The sequence below is a fragment of the Panicum virgatum genome, chromosome 5K (assembly GCF_016808335.1).
Source record: "Panicum virgatum strain AP13 chromosome 5K, P.virgatum_v5, whole genome shotgun sequence".
Taxonomy (NCBI): Eukaryota; Viridiplantae; Streptophyta; class Magnoliopsida; order Poales; family Poaceae; genus Panicum; species Panicum virgatum.
The window spans coordinates 1,074,330-1,096,387 of record NC_053140.1 but is presented as its reverse complement, the minus strand read 5'-3'; the positions used below and the strand labels follow the sequence as shown (position 1 = coordinate 1,096,387).

The 22,058-nt window shown below is 50.8% G+C and overlaps 3 protein-coding genes and 1 pseudogene across 3 annotated transcripts; 2 read left to right on the top strand and 2 right to left on the bottom strand.

Moving 5' to 3' along the window:
- Positions 1-784: 784 nt before the first annotated feature.
- LOC120710401 lies at positions 785-2,798 on the top strand (annotated as a pseudogene).
- A 2,884-nt stretch (positions 2,799-5,682) lies between these two features.
- Positions 5,683-7,864, bottom strand: LOC120708893. Its single transcript, XM_039994325.1, has 3 exons — positions 7,580-7,864; positions 6,944-7,533; positions 5,683-6,792 (listed from the first exon to the last, which is right to left on the bottom strand). The coding sequence occupies exons 1-3, from the start codon at positions 7,862-7,864 to the stop codon at positions 6,351-6,353; spliced, it is 1,317 nt and encodes a 438-aa protein (XP_039850259.1). The 3' UTR covers positions 5,683-6,350.
- A 5,706-nt stretch (positions 7,865-13,570) lies between these two features.
- On the top strand, positions 13,571-15,805 carry LOC120705512 (cytochrome P450 71A1-like). Its single transcript, XM_039989894.1, has 3 exons — positions 13,571-14,678; positions 14,797-15,386; positions 15,577-15,805. Exons 1-3 carry the CDS (start codon positions 13,704-13,706, stop codon positions 15,614-15,616), a joined length of 1,605 nt encoding a protein of 534 aa, XP_039845828.1. The 5' UTR covers positions 13,571-13,703; the 3' UTR covers positions 15,617-15,805.
- A 178-nt stretch (positions 15,806-15,983) lies between these two features.
- On the bottom strand, positions 15,984-17,170 carry LOC120705513 (pollen allergen Phl p 11-like). The gene is made up of 2 exons (XM_039989895.1): positions 16,797-17,170; positions 15,984-16,683 (listed from the first exon to the last, which is right to left on the bottom strand). Exons 1-2 carry the CDS (start codon positions 16,969-16,971, stop codon positions 16,343-16,345), a joined length of 516 nt encoding a protein of 171 aa, XP_039845829.1. The 5' UTR covers positions 16,972-17,170; the 3' UTR covers positions 15,984-16,342.
- Positions 17,171-22,058: the final 4,888 nt, after the last annotated feature.

Here is a 22,058-nt window from a genome sequence, read left to right as displayed (position 1 = left end):
AATGACGATAATTAATTTATAATTGGCTACATCGATGTTACAGTAATCATTACCTAATCACACGATCAAAGGCCTGATTAGATTCTTCAAGATTCCTAGCGTAGGGATTGTGGAGTTAATTTTGCAAACTTATTTCATTTAATATCAATAATTAACTGTCAAAATTTTCTAGCACCGGTATTTAAATCATGCACCTAGATGATATGCATCCATATTTAAATTTAGAGAGTCAAATATGGAATTTTTTATTTAGGAACGGGTTGACACCCGAATCTAAGTTTAGAAACTAAAATATGCAATTTGCGAGTTCAGAGACCGGTCACCCGAAACGTGTTCAGCTGGAGATCGGAATGATACAACATGATAAGTTTCGGAACGGCTCGTGTACTTTATTTGAAATTCAACTACTAGGCTTCACTCTGTCACTCTGACGTCTGACTGCACTAGTGTTCGGTTATGGCTGCGTGGACTTCGTTTTCGTGGGGCCAACTTTCGGTAAAAAAAAATCACCCAATCATCTGGACGCCTCCCCTCGCGCCACCAACAATTTGATTGCTACTGTGTTGATTATTCGATTCGACTGCCTCTCGGTTCGCTTTTAGCACACACCCAAAAATCACAATCTCTCTTCCTATGATCAATTTTCTAAATTTTCCGCAATTTGACCACCAAAAAATTCCGAAGACTCGTCTCCACGCGTTATTTTTTTTACTCTGACAGCAACAATTTTGTTGCCACTGTATTGACTATTCGATTCCACTTCCTCTCGTTTCGCTTTGTTGCGATATCTCTTCCTCTGATCGATCGGCCAGTCAGCAGCCAGCCAGCCACAGCCATGGCCGTCTCGCTGGTGGCGCTGCTCCCCGTGAGCCTCGTCGTGCCTCTGCTCTCCCTCCTGCTACTCGGCACCAAGAGGCCTTCCCGTCCGCAGAGAGCCAGAAGGCTTCCTCCGTCGCCGCCGGGCGGCCTGCCGCTCCTCGGCCACCTGCACCAGCTGGGCCGCCTGCCGCACCGGGCGCTCCGGTCCATGGCCGCATCGCACGGCCCGGTCATGCTCCTGCGCCTCGGCCGCGCGCCCACCGTCGTGGCGTCCTCGGCGGCCGCCGCGGAGGAGGCTTTGCGGGCCCGCGACGCGGCCTTCGCCAGCCGGCCCCGGATGCCCATGGCCGACCGCCTCGTCTACGGCTCCCGCGAAATCTCCTTCGCCGCCTACGGCGACTACTGGCGCCAGGCGCGTCCGGGAGCAGGAGGTGGCCGCGCTGGTCGCCCGCGTCCGCCACGAGGCGGCGGCGGCGGGCGGCGCGGTCAACCTGAGCGACGCCCTCATCTGCTACTCCAAGGCCATCATCTCGCGCGCGGCGTTCGGGGACGGGGACTACGGGCTGGACGGCGACGAGGGGGGAGAGAAGCTGAGGCGAGTGTTCGCCGACATCCAGGAGCTGGTCCTGGCGTCGCCGATGCGGGAGATCGCGCCGTGGCTCGGGTGGGTGGACACGCTCACCGGGCTGGAGGCCAAGACGAGGCGCACGTTCGAGGCGCTCGATGGCTTGCTCGAGCGGGTCATCGCGGACCACCGGAGCCGGCGGCGTTCCGGTGGCCGACAGGTTCTTGGTGACGGCGAGGTCGACGACGATCACCGGGATTTCGTGGACGTGCTGCTTGACGTGGAGGAGATGGACAAGGACGCCGGGCTCCGGCTCGACACGGACAACATCAAGGCAATTATTATGGTAAGCCTGCTGGTGGTTACACGCACACTTGTCGATCGATCGTGACACTGAATTGTACATGGATGGACAGGACATATTTGCTGCCGGCACTGACACTTCCTCCACGGTGCTGGGATGGGCCATGGCGGAGCTCATCAACCACCCGCGCGAGATGCGGAAGCTCCAGGACGAGGTCCGCGGCGCCGCCTGCGCCGCCGGGCGCGTGACCGAGGACCACCTCGACGGGATGCCGTACCTCAGGGCCGTGATCGGCGAGACCATGAGGCTGCACGCCCCGGCGGCGCTGCTGATACCCCGGGAGACGACGGAGGACACGGAGCTGCTGGGCTACCACATCCCGGCGCGCACGCGGGTGGTGATCAACGCCTGGGCCATCGGCCGGGACCCGACGGCGTGGGAGCGCGCCGAGGAGTTCGTGCCGGAGCGGTTCGTCGACGCGCCCGTGGATTACAGCAGGGTGGGGGCGGGGCAGGACTTCCGGTTCGTGCCCTTCGGCGCCGGGAGGAGGGGGTGCCCCGGCGCCGGGTTCGCCGCGCCCACGATGGAGCTCGCGCTCGCCAACATGCTGTATCACTTCGATTGGGGGCGTTGATGGCGCACGGCCGCGGGAGGAGACAGGCGGGGATGCCGTCGGTGGACGGGAGCGAGGTGTTCGGGCTGTCCGTCCGGCTCAAGGCGCCGTTATGTATAATGCACCCGGGTGCATTCTGTATAGAAAATGCACCCACCCTCTCAGTTGCAACTACTGTGACTATTCTAGTTGCAACTGGATTGTGTCCAATTGCAACGGTTCGCGTCCAGTTGCAACCGGGTCAGTCCGAGTTGCAACCAAGTCTGTCCGAGTTGCAACCAAATCTGTCCAAGTTGCAACCGATTTGTGTCCAGTTGCAATTAGTTCCGTCTAGTTGCAGTTGGTCTATTCTTCTTATTGCAATTGATGTAGTCTCTAAGTTGCAATTACAGGGTATAAGTGCATTTTGTATACAGAATGCACCTTGTTGCAACGTTCACTAACTAGACTTGCAACTAGATTGTAACTAGTTGAAATCAGTAGCAATTGTGCAAAAACAAGGTTCTAAGTGGTCGCAACTAGTGCTAACTATGCTACAGCCAAGTTGCAATTATAATGTAGCTATGATAGCAACTCATAGTATCGTGATGTTGCAATTACATACTTGAAAAAAAGTTCATCAAATATAGTCTTCATAGATCTCGTTTTGTTGAGCACATTTTTTCCAACAACGTGATGCAAATAGATCTGAAATCGGAGCTACGATTTAAGAGATATTGTATTTTTTTATCCAAATCAATAAAAGATTCTCTGCATGCGGCTGGTGGGTGGCGAGATTGAGCTGTGGTTAGTTGGCGAGTCCGGCAGAGCGTCTGTGCATTTGCTATAGCAAATGCACCTTGTTGCATTTTAGTCTTGTCGTGTGTGTGTGGAACTCTACGGAATGGACGTTGTGCGCTAGCTAGAGATACAAAGGTGTGCTGTAAACTTGCAAGTTATAACTTGTAACCGAGATGCTTTCATTCAGACTATATATATAATGCCAGTCAGTAGTAAAATGTAAATGCATATGCATGGCAACAGCACTAGTTGGATCTATCTCTGTTAGCAAGCGTTTGGGAAGTTGGGAAATCTAACAGGATGAGAAATGCATGCAAACGACCGAACAGGACAGGATGGAGAACCAACACTGAATTCCATTCGAATTAGCTGATCGACTTGTGAACACAGCAAGAGCTAGCATGTTCTCACTTACGAAACCTACACAAGCTTGTTCATAGCATCGATCCTTACCCTATTGATGATGAGACGTCGCTGACAGAAATAAAGCTGCACGCTCCACTACCTATCTGAATTCTGAAACATGCAAGATCGAAAAACCCTCCGCATGTTGAGACCAGGAAGTGGCCTCCCACTCCCACCCAGGGAAAGAAATCTGTATCTACGGTTCATCAGCCTGGTGACCCGCGTCCGTCAGGAGATGATGCTTCAGATGGCGGTGCCATGCCCTCGATCGTGTCACCCGACGATGTCCTGGTTCGTCCACTCAATGTGGCTTAGCCAATCTTCAACATACTAGAACTTAACGCGCACTTCGCGCGCCCCATCATATGAGTTTACATCAATATAAAAATAGTACAATAGAAGGAATACTAAAGTAAATATTTTAAATGATAAATTTATAATAATATGTCATACAGATATCTTAATAACAATAATATTGCTAATTGAATGGCATACGTAGCATGTGGATTCTATCAAATCATATATTGCATTTATCTATTAATATTAGTAGTTAGCAAATACTTTAATAATATAATAGGTAGCTCAATATTATATTTTCCTATCAACATTAGCAGGTACCAAATACTCACTCACTTACGGATAAGACCCATTTCACCAATGAGAGATGGCGCACAGGAGAGGGAGAGAAAAATAAGGTTCACTCACTTACGGATGGGATCCACCAAGTAGGGGTTTGTTGGAGTTGTAGGTTAAATACAAAGGCTGTGTTTAGTTCGCGAAAAAGTTTGGGTTTTGATACTGTAGCACATTTCGTTGTTACTTGATAAAAAATGTCCAATCATGAACTAATTAGGCTTAAAAGATTTATCTCGTGCTAATCAGTTATACTGTGTAATTAGTTATTTTTTTCAACTGCATTTAATGCTCCATGCATGTGTCAAAAAATTCGATGTGACGGATACTGTAGAAAATTTTTGGGAACTAAACAGGGCCAAAGTCGAGAAAGTAGAGACAACCCCTACTTTAAAAATAAGGATCTTAAAGTAGAGGTTATTGTTGGAGTATACAATAAAACTAATATTTGTCTGGAGGCAACTATATTTTAATCAGCCATTAAAATTTTAAGGATATTTTTAGTGGAGGTTTCATGAGAGTTTTATACACATTAAATAGGGTACTATGTCAGTATTTTAGATGATGTGGCACTGGATTACTGAAGAGAGAGATGAAAGATGAAACTATGTATGCACAGTTACCAACTCTTGATGAGTCTTAAAATTAAATGAAATGAGAGCTTATGAAATAGCAAACATGAAACAATGCATTCTGAAGTGAGTTTTATCTATGGTTTCATTTGTGTGTTTGATGATGTGACATTTTTGGAAACAAAAAATGAAACTACCCAGTGGGATTAGTCTAAGTAGAGAAAGATGTTTAGATAGGCTTGGGACTGTCATGTACACAACTATTGTCTTCGTTTCCGGTGTCTTCGTGGGCAGCAGCTTCCTGGTGATTTTCTTGTTTGAGACGCGACACTAAAAAAATGAATGTTTGATATAAGATTATCATTTGACATGTTATGAAAAACTACTTTATGTTATGGTTTTTTTACGACCTTTTCTCTTCTTAATTGTAGATTTAGTAGTATACGAGCAAGAGAGTGTGAGTGAATGAGGGGTTGTTTAATTTGAGGGGCTAAATTTTAGTCTATGTCACATCAAAGAGAATCTTAATATTTAGAAATATTAAATAAAGATTAATTATAAAAGTAACTGTAGAATCCTGAGGCTAAACTGTGAGACGAATCTAATGAGATATATTAATTTATAATTAGAGGATGGTTGCTGGAGTATCACTGTAGCAAAATATGGATTAATTAGGCTCATTAGATTCGTCTCGCGAATTAGCACTCAGCTGTCAAAAAATATTTATAAATAGATTTTATTTGATACTCTAAAATAGTAAAAAAAATTAATGTGATAGGGACTAAAAAATCTGTGAAAACATGGCCTAAGAGAACTGAAGAGATGGAGAAAAAATAAAATAGGTAGAACCCATGCAGCACAGGAGCACCTCTCCCAGCCCTATCACGCCACGCGTCCCCGTGGGAGGGCTCGGCCAGGCCGTGCAGGGGCAGCATTCTTTAATTTACCCGATTCGATCACCTTACGGTCCTTTTCCTCGTTATAACGCAAACTCTGCGGAGTCCGATCTGCGTGCAAAACAGCAGTAATAATTAAAGGTGGTGCTAGTCGTATCATATACTCGTATATTGCTGAAGCGGGTAATTGCAAACAGCAATGATCCAAATGGTAGTAAAATCAGAGACATGAATTTCCATTAAAAAAAAGAAAATCAGAGACATGAATCACAATCTGGGCAAGAAGAACAAATGGTAACAGTAGTAACAGAATCTTGACTAACAGAAACTGCAAAAAAGTTCAGAGCAATTCTATCCTGCACAAGCAAGCATGATTGGTAAATCCTAAGCACAGTTAGAATTTCGACTGCAAATAACAGAGTAGTATTCCCGTCAAAAAAATAACAGATTAGTGATATCTTGGAATGGTGATTTGTATATGCAATCTTCAAACAAAAGCCACAGCTTACTGAAGGAACAGAATATTAATCAATGCAACTTCAGTACTCATCTACACGAGAGGAACCCTTTTTGTAACGGGCAATTGGGTTTGGGTCAGCAATTGCAAACAGTAATAATCCAAATAAATGGTAGTAAAATCAGAGACATGAATTTCCCTAAAAAAAAAATCAGAGACGTGAATCAGAAACTGGGCAAGAGGAACAAATGGTAACAGTAGTAACAGAATCTTGACTAACAGCAAGTGCAAAAGTTGAGAGCAATTCTATTCTGCACAAGCAAGCATGATTGGTAACTGCCTAGTAAATGGTAACAGGGGACGAAAATGATCAGAGAAGTCAGCACACACTGAAAATGATCTAGCAGGCTGTGAGCATGTATCAGGTTCCGGCGGCACCCAGGCCTCGACGAAGCGGGAGGATAGGTTTCCGCCCATCTCAATCGGAGTGTCGCCTATGACGCAGTCGCCGCAGGCCACGACCCGCCTCGCGCGCACGTCCACGCCGAAGAGCCGCGTGCCCTGGAAGAAGTAGACGACGCCGTGGTTGTCGGGGTCGACGAGGGCGAGGTTGGGGACCTTGTCCGGCGGCAGGCCGGCGGCGACGTAGCTGTCGTGGGCCCAGATCTCGGCGAAGGGCGCCTCGTACTCCAACTCCCAGGGGTTGGGGCCGTCGGGGTCGAGGAGCGTCCACATCCAGACAAGGTTTTAAATCTCCAGCTATAGCTTCCGCTATCTCCGGCTATAGCTGTTTGAGAGAGATTTAGTTAAGTTTTATCATGTACAATTTAGCTCTTAGCTACCGCTATAGCCTATTTTTGAACAAAGATAGCTAAATAGGTTAGCCTGTTATTTAAAACATTGATCCAGACGGCGGGGTCGTTCGGGGCTCGGCGGCGGCGGCGGCCGTGTCGTAGTTGAAGCCGCGGATCTCGACGTATCGCAGCTTGCCCTCGCTGGGCCTGATGAAGCGGCGCTGGTCGAGGTACGCGCGGGTCCTTTGCCAGCCGTAGAAGTTGCGCTCCACCTCGACGCCCCGCAGGGCGCAGCCGTCCGGGAGCGGGACGAGGCGCAGGTGCGGCGCGTCGTCGAAGGGGTTGCAGACGACCATCCCGTAGGCGACGTCGACCCACCAGAGGAGGCCTTGGTGGGCGAGGACGCCGTGGCCGCCCCAGCGCTTGTGCTCCGGGGCGGAGGCGAGCTGCTTGGTGGCCCAGCGGCGGGTGGCGGTGGAGTAGAAGAGGATGAAGGCGTGGCGGGTGGCGGGGACGGGGTGGAGCTGGGCGACCATGAAGTGGCCGGCGTGGTCCGGGTCGGCGATGAGGCCGATGCTGCGGCGCGGGCAGAGGTCGAGGCCGCCGAGCGGGCAGGCGTCGGGGCCGGCGAGCTCGGAGGAGGGCACGGCGGGGAGGCGGTCGGCGGTGCGGGCGCGGGCGTCGCAGAGGAAGTACTCGTGGCGGTTGATGCATGCGGGCGCTGCCCCAGGCGGCCTTGACGAGGAGGCGGGCGGAGGAGGAGTCGGCGACGAAGATGATGGGGAACAAGGTGGTGAGGTTGGCGCGCAGCACCAGGGTGGAGGCGGCCGGCGGGTCGTGGAGGTCGAGCAGGAGGTCGCGGCCGCGGAGGATGCGGCGGTGGCGCTCGTCCCCGGCGCGGTGCGGCCCGCCTGTCATCAAGCCGAGGGCCACCCACCGGCGGCGCTGGGGGGCGTCGTCGGACGGCTCCTCCTCCGGCTGCTGGCGGGCGCGCGAGGACTCGGCGGCTTCGGGCGGCGCCGACATGGCTGGGCGGGGAGTGGGTTGGTTTGGTTCGATTTGAATTGGATTGGATTGGAATGATCCGCGTGTTGCTGGCCGGCCGGCCGGCCGCTAGAGGAAGGGGATGGACGGATTATATAGGAAGGCAGGCAAGCGTGAGGAGCAAGTTGTTCGTCGACGTGCAGCGGGCGACGAGGCGCTTCCCTCTGCTGCGCTCCGCAACGGAATGCGAGAGGAGCGTGCATGCCTGCCTCATGGGCCCAACAGTCTGATCCAACAATGGGCCGGGCCATGACTGGCTCAAAAGGCGCCCAAAGAAGTTGAATCCTCCTGGTCCAGATTGCAAGCGTATATGGCTGCGTCGCTTCGCTTCGTTTCGGGCTTTCGGCCCGGCAGCCGTGCAGTTGCCGTGCCAACACGACGGCGCTCAAGCTCCTTCGTTCAACGTTCTACTCTGCTGCCGAGGAGCAGTTTTGCTCCGCGTCCAGAGAGGCGGCCGACGGCTGCTCCGATGAGCGCGCCGAGTAACGGCGACGCCGAGTCCGACATCTTTTTCCTCTTTCTCTTTGATTTTTATTCGGCAAAAATATACTCCCTCCGTATAAAAAATAGATGGCGTTTAGGACATCGACACGGTCTTCAAAGTATAACTTTGACTGTTTATTTTTATAAAAAATATTTATTAAAAAGTAATATATGTATATTTTTACGAAAATGTTTCTTAAGACAAATCTATTCATATAATTTTCACTTTTTCAAACTCAATAACTTAAAAATTATTCATAATTTATATTCCCAATGTTTGATTCAAACTTTATCCAAAACGACATCTAAATCCTATACGGAGGGAGTACGTATAACTTTTTGTAGAAAAAGTTATATATTTTATGTTTTCTCATAAATGTTTCCTTTTTTCCATAAGTTATATCAATAATTTTGTTGCATCTGTACAACCTTTTTTTCTCCAATTTTATTTGTGGTAGCTTTCTTCTTGGATACAGTTAATTATATTTATTTTTCTGAATAGTTTATTTATATAAGTTTGTTATATAAATATGTTTAACATGATTTTCTTTGTATAAATGTATATTGCATAATTTATGCGATATAAATATGTTTTATATTTTTTACTATAATGTTGTGTACAAATTTTGTTTTATATTTCCTCCGTTAAAAATTGTAAGTCATTCTAATTTTTTTGGAGAGTCGAAATATTTCAAGTCTATCCAAATTTATACAATAAAGTATTTTATTTTAAACTAAGGCAAAAATACTACCATGTCATATAAGAAGGCGAAAAATGTCTGAGTCGTACAAAGTGCGATTACATAAATACAACGGGTCTCAGTACTCTTAGAGGAAATAACATGGAGACTAGTAAGATACAGCGGGGGACCCAGAGTCCAAGAAACGCAAAGCCATCTCCTCCTTGATGAAATGGATCACTGCTCGCGAATCGACAGCCTTGTTGTCGAAAATTCTTCTGTTGCGCTTTTTTCAAAGATTTCATGCTGTATATATAAGAGCAATTCTATTAGAGCTACTAAATTTGGGTGAGCAAATATCTATTTAGAAGTTCACTTCTAAATTTTACGCACCCAAATATAGGCCTCCACTCCTGCAGACTGAGTAAATTGGGCTTCCACAGTTGGCAGCCCAAATAGAGGGCCACTAAATTAGAGGGGTGGGGGAGAAATTTGGAAGACCTACCAAAATGACAGCCCATTTGCTCCATCTGCTGGAGATTGATTTTTGATGTCCACCGACTAAATCTTTATATGACAGCACATTTGCTCTCACTACTGGAGTTGCTCTAATCACGGTTTTGTCGGTGTCCGGACCCGGCGGTCCGGACCCAACTAGTGATGATGCTGCGTGTTCCTCGTCCCAGATGTTGATGCAAGAGGCAACACAGTCACGCACGGGTTTATCCTGGTTCCGGCCGTGGGGCCGTACATCCAGCAAAGGGGTGTGCGGGAGCACTGTACTGTCTTGCACCGGGGGTGCATGTAGTAGGGGGTACAAGCGAGGCGAAAGAGAGAGGGAAGTTCCCAAGTCTCTGCTAGAGGAGGAGTCTATTGAGGCGAGTGCCAATATCGGGGCTCAGAAGAGCGTATGTGCTCTGTGAGTAGTGCTGAGTGTTGTGTTCTACCGGATGAACCGACCCCCCAAGATAAAGCCCGCCTCTTCCTTTTATAGACAAGGAGGGGCGGTGTACATGCACAGGAGATCGTGGAAGTCGTCGTCTTCTCCCCGAATCGCGGGGGGCGCAGTGGTCGAACACTGTGGAAAGTATACTGTGGGGTATGGCGTCTGGTGTGACAGTCGTCCTGGGCGTCGTCCTTGGTCTTGTGGAGATCGCGCCGGTGTCCTTATAGCTCCAGCGGGCGGTGTGGTCGTTGTTGTAGGGGGTACCGTCCTCTAGGCGTGGCGTGGCGACGTTCCGAGGGTCCTGCGGGTCAGGGTCTTGTCCTGGTCAAGGCCAAAGCCGCTTCCGAGGGTCGTGCCCATGCCGCTCGAGGGCTCCGCGGAGCGTAAAGTTTGAAGGAGTTATGGGGGAGTTGGCAGTACAGTGGCTAGAGCAGCGCCGAGCACGTCTTTCACTGCGTCGCAGGTTCCCACAGTGTCGCCACAGCGTCCGGAATGGTGGAGCAGTGACCGGAGTTGGCGGACTAGACTCCGGTCACAGCTACTGTGAGAAATGGCGGTCTGACGCCGTCTGACCCAGGCGCTATGGAGGAGTGGTTGGCATTTAATGCATCCGTACGGCGGGCGGGTGAGCGGAAGGGCCGTTTGTCCTTCCTGTCGAGGGGTGGCCTCGAGCGAGGCGGAGTTGATCTGCTCTCTCGAGGGTAGGCTCGCTACCCTCGAGCGAGACGGAGACGCGGGGTGCGGTCGAGGGTCTCGGCGAGGAGCCCTCGAGCGAGGCAGAGATCGCCCCGCGGGTTCGAGGGGGGTGCGGATGGGCCGCACTGTGTACATGGGCTGCGTGTTGGATTTCTTTGAGTCCTTTCCTTTCTTTCAGATTGGAATTAGTCTGTAGACCTTCGTGGGCCCGATTGCCTAACACATGTTTGCGTTTTTAGGGAGATTTTAGTCCCCTGATTAGGGTGCCCCTAATCATGGTACCCGACAGGTTTCGACCTGTCAATCGTTGATCCTAGAGATGTAAAAGGATCATGTTTCTATCCATCTCTGATCAAATCCCAAACTTGAAGGCAAATGGGCATTGTAAGCACAAGTGATCAGCTGTTTCTTGATTGGTTTGACACAGAATGCAGAACGGGTTACACTGCTAGTTTCTTGCCATCAGTTTGTGCGCAACCCAATAAAGTACTTACATTTAACATTTATAATACCGAATAAGTATTATTAGATTTTTTTCATTAAATATACTTTCGTAGTATATCTATTTGGTGCTATAAATTTTGTAACAATTTTGGTTGAATATAAAAATAGTCTGACTTTTGGAATAAAGTTGGAATAATTTACTATTTAGGGCGTCTGCAATGGATAGCTATTTAGCTAGCTAGTTCTGAAGCGGCAATTAAAAAAATAAAAGAAAGTAGTCACTAGCAACGAGCAAATAACTGACCTATTTCACGTAGTCCAAGATCATATGAAATGAATGTGCGAGTCCAATAATATAAAATAGTCTTTTTGTTTATCTCACATCTCCACATCAGCAGACTATGTAGTTAGGGCCCGTTTGGTAGAGCTCCGGCTCCTCAAAAAACAGTTCCGGCTCCTCTGGTGGAGCGGCTTCTTGGGTGGAGCCGAAGTCGTTTTGAAAAACGTTTGGCAAAACAGCTCCACCAGTTAGATTGAGGTTGTGAAATGTCTAAACTTCCCTTTATTTTTTTTCTTTTTTTCCATTTGCTTTCTTTTCCTTTAGTTCCCCTTCTTTTCTTTTCCTCTCTCTTTTCTTTTTTCCCCTCCTCCTTATCCATTCGGCGTACCTCCTCGGCGCCCGCCTCGCTCTCGCCGCCGCCCAACAACCCCGCCTCGCTCTCGCCGCCGCCGGCTCCCTCCTAGCCTCATGATCCCGCCGCCGCCGGCCCCCTCCTCGGCCTCGAGCTCCCGCCGGCGGCCCCCTCCCCCGCCTCGAGCTCTCACCGGCGGCGGCTCCCTCCCCCGCCTTCCACCTCCGTCTTCCACCTCCGGCGCCCTCTCCTTCCACCTCCGCTGTCCGCCTCCCCTCCTCCCGGCGTTGCTGCCGCGCGCCCAGCGCCGCTCCCGCCTAGGCCCGACGCCCGATGCCACCGCTCCAGCCCAGGCCCAACGCCCGGCGCCGCGCCCCTCTCCGCCATCCGCCTCCTCTCCGCCCGGCGCTACTGCCGCGCGCCCAGTGCCCCTCCCTCCCTCCCAGCGCTGCTCCCTCCCATGTCCGACGGCCGACGCCGCCGCTCCAGCGCCCGGCGCCGCTCTTGGAAATCATCACCGCTCTTGCTAGTGGGCTCATCGAGGGTACCGGTGGAAACAGAGGGGTGGAGCCGCGAGGAGCTACGTTTTGGTGGCTCCACCCCTTGTGTGAAAGCTGCTACGGGCTCCAAGTGCGGCTTCAAGTCTAGAGCGGCTCCATTTTATACCCTTTGGCAGGGCTCCGACTGGAGCTGGGTTTGGAGCCGGTTTGGGAGTCCTGCCAAAGAGACCATTAGTGCCACCTATTACTATTGCGGACGCCCTTAAGGCGATTATGGAGATCTGTGGGGACTAGTAGCGTGGTGGGGTCCGGTGGAACCACATTGGTGCAGTTGCGCTTCACGTGCCCGAAAGAGCTGGCACCTGTGCAAAGGAAAGAGAATGGTCCGCACATACGCCTGCAGTGAAAAATTATTGATTTTGGTATTATAGTATATTTTGTTATTATTTGATAAATAATGTTGAATCATAGATTAATTAGATTTAAAAGATTCGTCTCGTGCTAATCAGTTAGACTGTGTAATTAGTTATTTTTTCAACTACATTTAATGCTCTATGCATGTGTCCGATTATTCGATGTGACAGATATTTTTTTAAAACTAAACAGGATCTTAATGGGAAAATGGATCCTGTTTCGATCTTGGCACGCGCTCTGGCTCTCGACATCGATCGATGTGCATGTGTTGCACATGCCATGTCCATATTCGCGGATTCGCCGGGCCCAGTGTCACCGCCTTGCAGACTTGGTGCTGGTAGGTAGTTGCATTCGTGGGCCCTCCTGCTCAACGTTGCCGTGTGCCGCTCTCGCGTGCTCAACTCCATCTCTCCTTGGCTCCTTCCTCCCGTATGGGATTGCGTCACCAACGCTCCACGTCGTCGCCTCTATCCACAACTCTCGATATGATAGGATCGTCCGCTCCACCACGAACTCGTCGCTGCCTGCCAGCTGGCTGGCTGCTGCTGCGGACAGCGAACCCCCCCCGCTCCTCTATATATGAAGACGAACGTCCGCATGGAGTACTAAATGAAGTCTATTTGCAAAACCTTTTCAGGGACGGATGTAATTTTTCGAGACGAATCTAATGACGGTAATTAATTGATGATTTGCTGCAGTGACGCTACAGTAACCATCCTCTAATCACGCGGTCAAAGGCCTCATTAGATTCGTCTCGCGATTTACACGGGGTTGTGGAGGTGGTTTTGTAATTAGACTTCGTTTACTACTCTAAATTTTTGGTCAAAGCGTGCTACAGTAAATCCACGGAAAAAACCAAACACGGCCTATATCCTTTTCCTTTGGTCGTCCTAGCTCGAGAAATCACAGTCGTGGTCTTGCGTCGACTGACAGAGACACAGCTAGGCTGCTCCACTTGTGTTTGTGTATTCGCACCACACAATTAAGTGGATCCACGCCGGCGAGACCGGCAGTGGTTCAGACGACATGGCTCTCTCGCTGCTTGCGGCCGCCGCCCTCCTCGCCGTCTTCATCCTGCTGCCGCTCTCATACCTCCTCTTCCATGCCGTCATCAACAAGCCTGCCCCTGCCTCTCCGCAGCGTCACGGTGCCAGCGGCCATGGGCGACGTCCACGGAGGCTGCCGCTGCCGCCGTCGCCGCCAGGCCTCCCGCTGCTCGGCCACCTGCACCTCCTCGGCTCGCTGCCGCACCGCGCCCTCCGCTCCCTGACGCGGGCGCACGGGCCCGTCATGCTGCTCCGGCTCGGCCGCGTGCCCGCCGTCGTCGTGTCCTCCGCCGCGGGGGCCGACGAGGTGATGCGGGCGCGCGACCTGGCCTTCGCCAGCCGCCCCAGGATCGCCATGGCCGACCGCCTCATGTACGGCCGCGACGTCGCCTTCGCGCCCTACGGCGACTACTGGCGCCAGGCGCGCCGCGTCTGCGTCGTGCACCTCCTCAGCGCGCGCCGCACCCGGTCCTTCCGACGCGTCAGGGAGCAGGAGGCCGCCGCGCTGGTCGACCGCGTCAAGGCCATGGCCGGAGCAGCCGGCGGCGCGGCCGTCCTCAACCTCAGCGAGCTCCTTGCCGAGTACGCCAACACCGTCGTGTGCCGCGCCGCTTTCGGAGACGAGAGCGCTCGCGGCCTGTTCGACGGCGGCCGCGAGCGGATCAGGGAGGTGCTCACCGACTTCCAGAAGCTGTTGGGGACGGAGCCGCTGGGGGAGCTCCTGCCGGGGTTGGGATGGGTGGACGCCCTGCGCGGGCTGGACGGGAAGATCACGCGCACGTTCCAGGCGCTCGACGCCTTGCTCGAGAAGGTGATCGATGACCACCGCCGGCGGCCTCCGAACACGGACGACGGCGATCACCGGGACTTCGTGGACGTGTTGCTGGACGTGCACAAGAACGACAAAGAGTGCGGCATCCAGCTCGAGACCAACGAAATCAAGGCCATCATCCTGGTAAGCACCGATATAAATTCGGCTGTACATACTTGCACGTACTACGAACTTGTCAACTTGTTGATCTGAGGGCCAGTAGCTGATGATCAATCAATCTCTGGCCGTCTGTTGGCCGCAGGACATGTTCGCCGCAGGCTCGGACACCACCAGCACGGTGATGGAATGGGCCATGGCGGAGCTCGTGACCCACCCGCGCACCATGCGCAAGCTCCAGGACGAGATCCGCGCGGCGGTCGGCTGCACGCCCACCGGCGGCGGCGGCGTCGTCGTCGACGAGGACCGCGTCGCCCAGCTGCACTACCTCAAGGCCGTGGTGAAGGAGACGCTGCGGCTGCACGCGCCTGTCCCGCTGCTGGTGCCCCGGGAGCCGCCGGCGGACGCGGAGATCCTGGGCTACCACGTGCCGGCGCGCACGCGCGTGGTGGTGAACGCCTGGGCCGTCGGCCGGGACCCCGCGGCGTGGGAGGACGCCGAGGAGTTCGTGCCGGAGAGGTTCTCGGGCGGCGCCGCCGCCGTGGACTTGAAGGAGGGGCAGCAGCGCTTGGAGCTGGTGCCGTTCGGCGCCGGCAGGAGGGGGTGTCCCGGGGCCGGGTTCGCCGAGGCAAGTATCGAGACGGCGCTGGCGAGCTTGGTGTGTCATTTCGATTGGGAGGCGGCAGGCAAGTCGCTGGACATGAGCGAGATGAACGGCCTGACCGTGCACATCAAGTCCGGCCCAGGGTTTAACTTCCCGTCGGGAAGTTATTTCCCGGTGAAGTCCGGGAACGGGAAACCGGACGGTTTCCGGCGTTTCCGTGCGGTTTCCGGCGTTTTCCGACTGGGTTTTCGTTTTTGAATCGGAACGAGAAACGGGAACCGCGGAAACCGCGTCGGTTCCCGTCCGGTTTTGTGAACCATGGTCCGGCCTGCCGCTCGTAGCGAAGCCGTGGGTCCCGTGATACACATGCATGCGTTTTATATATTCAGGTTGTGTGTTGGTAGTAGTATTGTACTATCGTTATACTGTAGCTAGGCAGTACAGCTGTCACATTAGTAGTTTGGAAAAGAAAGAGACATGAACATGATAGTAGTAGTCACGTTTTGATCAGATTAATTAGAGAATAACATCTTGCGCCTTGTTTAGTTCCCTTCAAAATTCCAAAACTTTATAAGATTTTCCGTCACATCGAATTTTTTAACGCATGCATGAAATATTAAATGTAGCTAAACAAAATAATTAATTACACAATTTGTCTATAATTTGCGAGACGAATCTTGAGCCTAGTTAATCCATGTTGGGACAATAATTATAAATACAAACGAAAGTGCTACAGTACTTTACAGCTAAAATTTTATACATCTAAACAAAGCCTTAATCAATCAAGGTGCGTGGTTGAAGTACATGAGGAGATGGAGAAGACAGGAAAAAAGATAAAAGAAGAAGAAGCAGCATCATATCGTAGTATATATAATAAGAATGTGCATGCAAATTAAATTGATGAGGCCCGCCCAAGTGACAGATCCCAGTGTACACTAGAAGTCGAAAACGCCCACTCGACGGCTACACAAACACTGTACCACCATCTTCTCCGACGCCGGCCGGCCGGCGGCTGAGCATACCGGAGACAGACACCTATGTATGTATGTGTGTATCATGTATGTTAAGCACGCAGACGCTGAATCAATCATGGCGTCTCCGTTGCGTCATTGAGGTCGTACTTGTTGAGGATGGTGCCGCAGTCAGCGAGCGGGTCCTTGCGGAAGAAGGCGATGGGGTTGGCGTAGCGGACGCCCTGCTGCTTGATGCCGTTGTTGGAGGTGAGCGGGACGCGGGCGCGGTCGCGGAACTCCTCCACCTCGGCGCACGCCGGGTCGGAGCTCTTGGCCAGCACCGCCTCGCAGATCTCCTCCTGGTGGTCCTGGTCGATCTCCAGCTTGTACCACCCGTACTCGTCCGTCGTCGCCTCCGCCTTGAGCGTCTCCTTGCTGCTGCCGAACCGACGGCACACAACCTCCACCGTCGCGCCTGCACCATATCATTCGTTATATATATTTATATGTGTATGTGTATATATATGCATATATGTATATGTATATGAAAGAAATCTATATATCTGCATATATATACAACGCACGCACCCGGTACGCTCTTGGAGACGTTGGTCTCGAACCCGGCGCGGCAGGGGTCGCAGTAGACGCGCCCGGTGACGACGAAACCGCCGGCCTTCTCGCCCGACGCGACGCCGGCGAGGGTCGCCACGGCCAGCATGGCGACCGCCACGGCGGTCGTCGTCGCCATCTTGGGCTGCGACATTTAATTTATCTGTTGCCTTGGTCTCTCTCTCTCTCGGGCGATCTGGAATGGGGAATCGAACGTACGTCGCGGGCGGTGCGCTTGGCGAGGTTGCGCCATTTATTGGCGCGCGCGCGCTGGGTGGAGGAGACGCCGACAAGGGGGGCTTTTCGGGGGGCGGAGCTCGTTTCCAGGCCCCGGGAAGAGCTCGGCGCCGTGTGTGGATATGGATTCACCATGCATGCGCATGCAGTGCAGATGCTAGCTGGCACGGCGGCGAGCAATGCGCGCGTGCCGCCAACCTCGGACTGCTCCTTGTTTTTTTCTGAAAAAGAAAGAAAGATGACTGCAAGTTTCTGCATTGCAGTCAGAGTAGCTACGACGAGGCATGTTCGTTCAGACAGAAAAAGAAGAGCCACCATCCCCTTGGCGGATTCGCTCCCCTCCCCTGGCCTACGCCCTTGCCGCTCCTCCGTCTCCACGCACGCGCCGCGCCGCTCCTGGTCCAAGCCAGGGTTTTTTTTCCCGACCGGTTTACCCAAACCGGCGCCCTCCGGTTCCGGTAAAACAGACCGGTCTGACCGGTTACCGGTAGAAACCGGTCAAATTCAAATTTGAATTCAAAAAACTCAGTTCAACCGGTTCGTACCGGTATACCGGTCGGTTTGACCGGTTTACCGGCCGGTTTAACCAGTTTGAATTCAAATCCAAATTTAAAATCACATGTGTAACCGGTTTGGACCGGTATACCGGCCGGTTAGACCGGTTTACCAAGTGGGCCTTAATGGGCCGTCTTATTTTTTCCTTTTCTTTTTTGTTTTAACTTTAAATGACCGAAAAGTATGTTAAAAGAACGATTTTTTGAGAAAATTTGACACCATTAGATTCGTCGCACCTTGAAGTATTTTTAGGATTTTTTTGGGAATTTTTCATTTTTTTGAATTCAAATTTGAATTTTGAATTTGGGCCGGTTTGGTACCGGCCCAAACCGGAACCGGACCGGATCGGTTTGACCGGTAACTGGTCAAACCGGACCGGTTCCCACCGGTAAGGGGAACCCTGGTCCAAGCTCCTGAGATGAGATGGTGACGTGTCACGCTGGAGGAGTGATGAAGGCGGGAAGCGAGAAGACGTGTTCAACTCGGTGGGCGTGAGTCACCCACCTGCGAGTGGGGCCCGATGGGCAGTAGTTCCGGTTGATATAAACCGATGACTTGTACTAGGGGAAAGACAAGTTGAATCTTATCTCTCAAATCGAATTCGTGAACGGGACAGGGGACCTTCCCCTTCCCCACGCCATGTCCATCTCGTGCTACTAGTCTAGCTCACGTCGGCGATCCGCCGCGGCCACAGATGTGACAGGTGGTATCAGAGACGGTCCTTCCTCGGCCAGCCGCTACCGTTCCGTCGCCGCCGCCCTTTTCCTGAGCCGTTTCCTCCTTCCGGCGATTCGGCCCGCTCCGCCGCCAATCCATCCGATTGCGGCATCCATGCCCCGTCCCTGACTGCTCATCAGCGACGGCCACAGCAACCGTCGGTTAGCCGTCCTGGCACCGCCGTCCATCACGTTATTCGCGCCGCTTAGGGTGTAGTTGGGAATCGGGCGCTTTCGAGTTGGAAATTTCTTTTCACCGAGTTTCTCTGGTGCGTGCTGATTCACGGAACCCGTCGGTCTTGATCTGAGAAACTGATTCGGTTGGGATTGTGTGATTCTGCCACAATCCGTGGTGGAATTGCTGCCTGTAATTCCTTTCCCCGCTCGAGTCGACTTGCGGCGCGGTCACCACGGCGCCCCCAAAACCTTCCGTGCAGACCCAGTTTGTGCTTGACGCCATGGCACAAGCTGCGCAGGAGGATGCTGCACGTTGGGATCAAACAATGGAGAGCATCGACCTCATCTTCGCAAGGATGGCGGACATCGGCAATACTCAGCAGCAACTTCGCGCTCAAGTGGAGTCGGTGACTCAGGCCATGGATCAGTACGGGAAGCAGTACCAAATCCTCTCTCAGAAACTGGATTCAACGGCCACTGCGGTTGCTCAACTCCTGGTCGATCATTCGCCACACTACGACGACCCCGTGTCTCCACCTCATCATCGGCATACTTTTGGTGAGCCCGGTCCCTCTCGTTCCACTGGTCATCAGAATACTGAATCTCAGGGCATACATAGGAACTACTTGCCTAAAATGCCGTTTCCTCAATTTACTGGTGACCAACCTAAAATCTGGAAGGGTCGTTGTTTGGATTATTTTCGCATCTTTAATATCCCTGAGCACATGTGGGTTTCCATGGCTACTATGAATTTTGATAAGAATGCAGCAAAATGACTTCATGTGTACAAGGCTAGGTTTGGCTTGGGTACTTGGGATTCTTTCATTCAGGCTGTGGAGGATCAGTTTGGTTTCTGTGATTATAGAGATGCTCTGGGACAACTGTTGGAACTGAAACAGACAGGCACTATGGAGGAGTTTGTTACTGAGTTTGAATCTCTCCAATACCAGGTCTGCATGCACAACCATGGTTATGATGAGGAGTTTTTTGTCTCTCAATTTCTAAAGGGCCTCAAACATGATATTAGTGCTACTGTCCAAATACAAGTTCCTGACAAAATGACAAAGGTTGTGATGTTGGCTAAAATTCAGCAGAAGATTGTGGACAGGAGTAGGACCAAATTTCAAAAATCCCCTATACCTACCAAAGCCCCATATACAAATCCTAAACCTGATCCTAAACCATCAGCACCAACCAGTAACTTGTGGAAGGAGAGACAAGAGAAAGATTATAGAAAGACACATGGTCTTTGTTTTTATTGTGGTGACAAATTTGATGCCAGCCGCATTGACAAGTGTTCTAAGCGTCCCAAAGCTCAGGTCAATGCCATTGTTGCAAATGATTTGGAACTAATGAGATATTAAATCAGTTGTCCATAGAGGATGCTCTTAATGAGGAGTTTTGTCAGTTATCACTGAATGCTTTGGCAGGTACAGCTTCTGGTTCTGCCATGTGTCTTGCAGCATTAGTCCAGAATAAGGTTATGCTCATTCTTGTGGACAGTGGGAGCTCTCATAGTTTTGTCAGCTCAGCTTTTCTTCAGAATGTGGGACTTTCTGCTACTCCAGTGGTGGCCAAAAAGGTAAAACTGGGTAGTGGGGATATTCTGATTTCTGACAAAATGATCTCAAGTTTGGAATGGTGGTCCAATGGACATACCCTGGTCACTGATATGTGTGTGCTGGACATGCCCACCTATGATGCTATATTGGGATATGATTGGCTCAGTTCTAACAGCCCTATGCAATGTGATTGGGCCAACAAGACTATTGAATTTGAAGCTAAAGGTCAACTGATTCAGCTTAAGGGCACTTGTCCCCATCACAATCCAGTGCAGGAAGTATCAATGGATACACTCCACAAGTGGCTTAAAGGCACTGCTATTTGGTCTATGGCAATAGTGGAGACTATTTCCCAAGATTCCCCTTCTCCATATTCGGTTCAAGTGGAACAAGTTCTCCAACAGTATAGTGAGGTATTTACTGACCCAATAAGGTTACCACCCCCAAGAATACATGATCACACTATCCCTTTACTACCTCAGACTACTCCTGTCAATGCCAGACCCTATAGATACTCTCCTTTGCACAAGACAGAGATTGAGAGACAGGTCAAAGAATTACTGCAAGCTGGATTGATTGTTCATAGCAGTAGCCCTTTTGCATCCCCAGTGTTACTAGTCCAGAAGAAAGATGGTTCCTGGAGATTTTGTGTGAATTATAGGAAGCTTAATGCAGTCACTGTTAAAAACAAATTTCCTATGCCAGTCATTGAGGAGATTTTAGAGGAATTGGCTGGGGCAAAGTTCTTTACCAAATTGGATATGCGTTCTGGATATCACCAAGTAAGGATGGAGGAACAGGATGAATACAAAACTGCATTCAAGACCCATCATGGGCATTTTCAGTTCAAGGTTATGCCATTTGGGCTCACCAATGCCCCTGCTATGTTTCAGTGCTTAATGAATGACATATTGGGCCCTTTTCTGAGAAAGTTTGTGCTTGTTTTTCTGGATGACATATTGATTTATAGTCCCACTTTGGAAAGCCATTTGGATCATCTGCACCAAGTACTTCAGAAACTTAGAGAGCATCAACTCTATCTGAAAGCAAGCTAATGTTCCTTTGCCCAGGATAAATTGGAATATTTGGGCCACATAATTTCTGCTGCAGGGGTCTCTACTGATGTGTCAAAAACTGAAGCTATGGTCAATTGGCCTATGCCTACATGTGTGACAGAATTAAGAGCATTCCCGGGTCTGACTGGTTACTATAGACACTTTGTCAGGAACTATGGCATCATAGCTAAGCCACTAACTCAGTTACTTAAGAGAAAATATTTCAGTGGTCTGACAGAGCCCAGCAAGCTTTTGACACCTTAAAGCAAGCCATGAGTACTACTCCAGTTCTAGCACTTCCTGATTTTACAAAACCTTTTACAGTGGAGACTGATGCATGTGAGGATGGCATTGGAGCTGTCTTGTTACAGAATGCACAACCTATTGCATTTTTGAGTAAAGCCTTGGGACCAACCCATAAAGCTATGTCCATCTATGAGAAGGAGTTTCTGGCACTAATTATGGTAGTGGAATGCTGGAGGTCTTATCTTCATCTACAAGAGTTTGTGATCACCACGGACCACAAAAAGTCTGGCACATTTGTCAGAGCAAAACTTGCATTCTGATATGCAAAGAAAGGCTATGACCCGTTTGATGGGACTCAAATTTAGAATAGTTTACAGATAAGGCAAGGAAAATATAGTGGCTGACTCTCTGTCCAGAGTAGGACATTTGATGGCTTTACAAACTGTAGCCACTGTGCAACTTGTTTGGATTCAGGAAGTGATTAATTCTTATGCTACAGATCGAAAGGCCCAGACATTAGAGCACCTCCAAGAGTTCCCCATCGCAGGTTGCCATTCTTTTTTTTTGGCAAAAACAGAAAAACCTTCTCCAACAGTTCCCCATCCCAGGTTGCCATTTTTGCCAAGTTCGGAAAAAGAGACTCCGCGCGCGTATATATGCGCGCTCGTATCCGCGGCGCATCTGTCCATATCA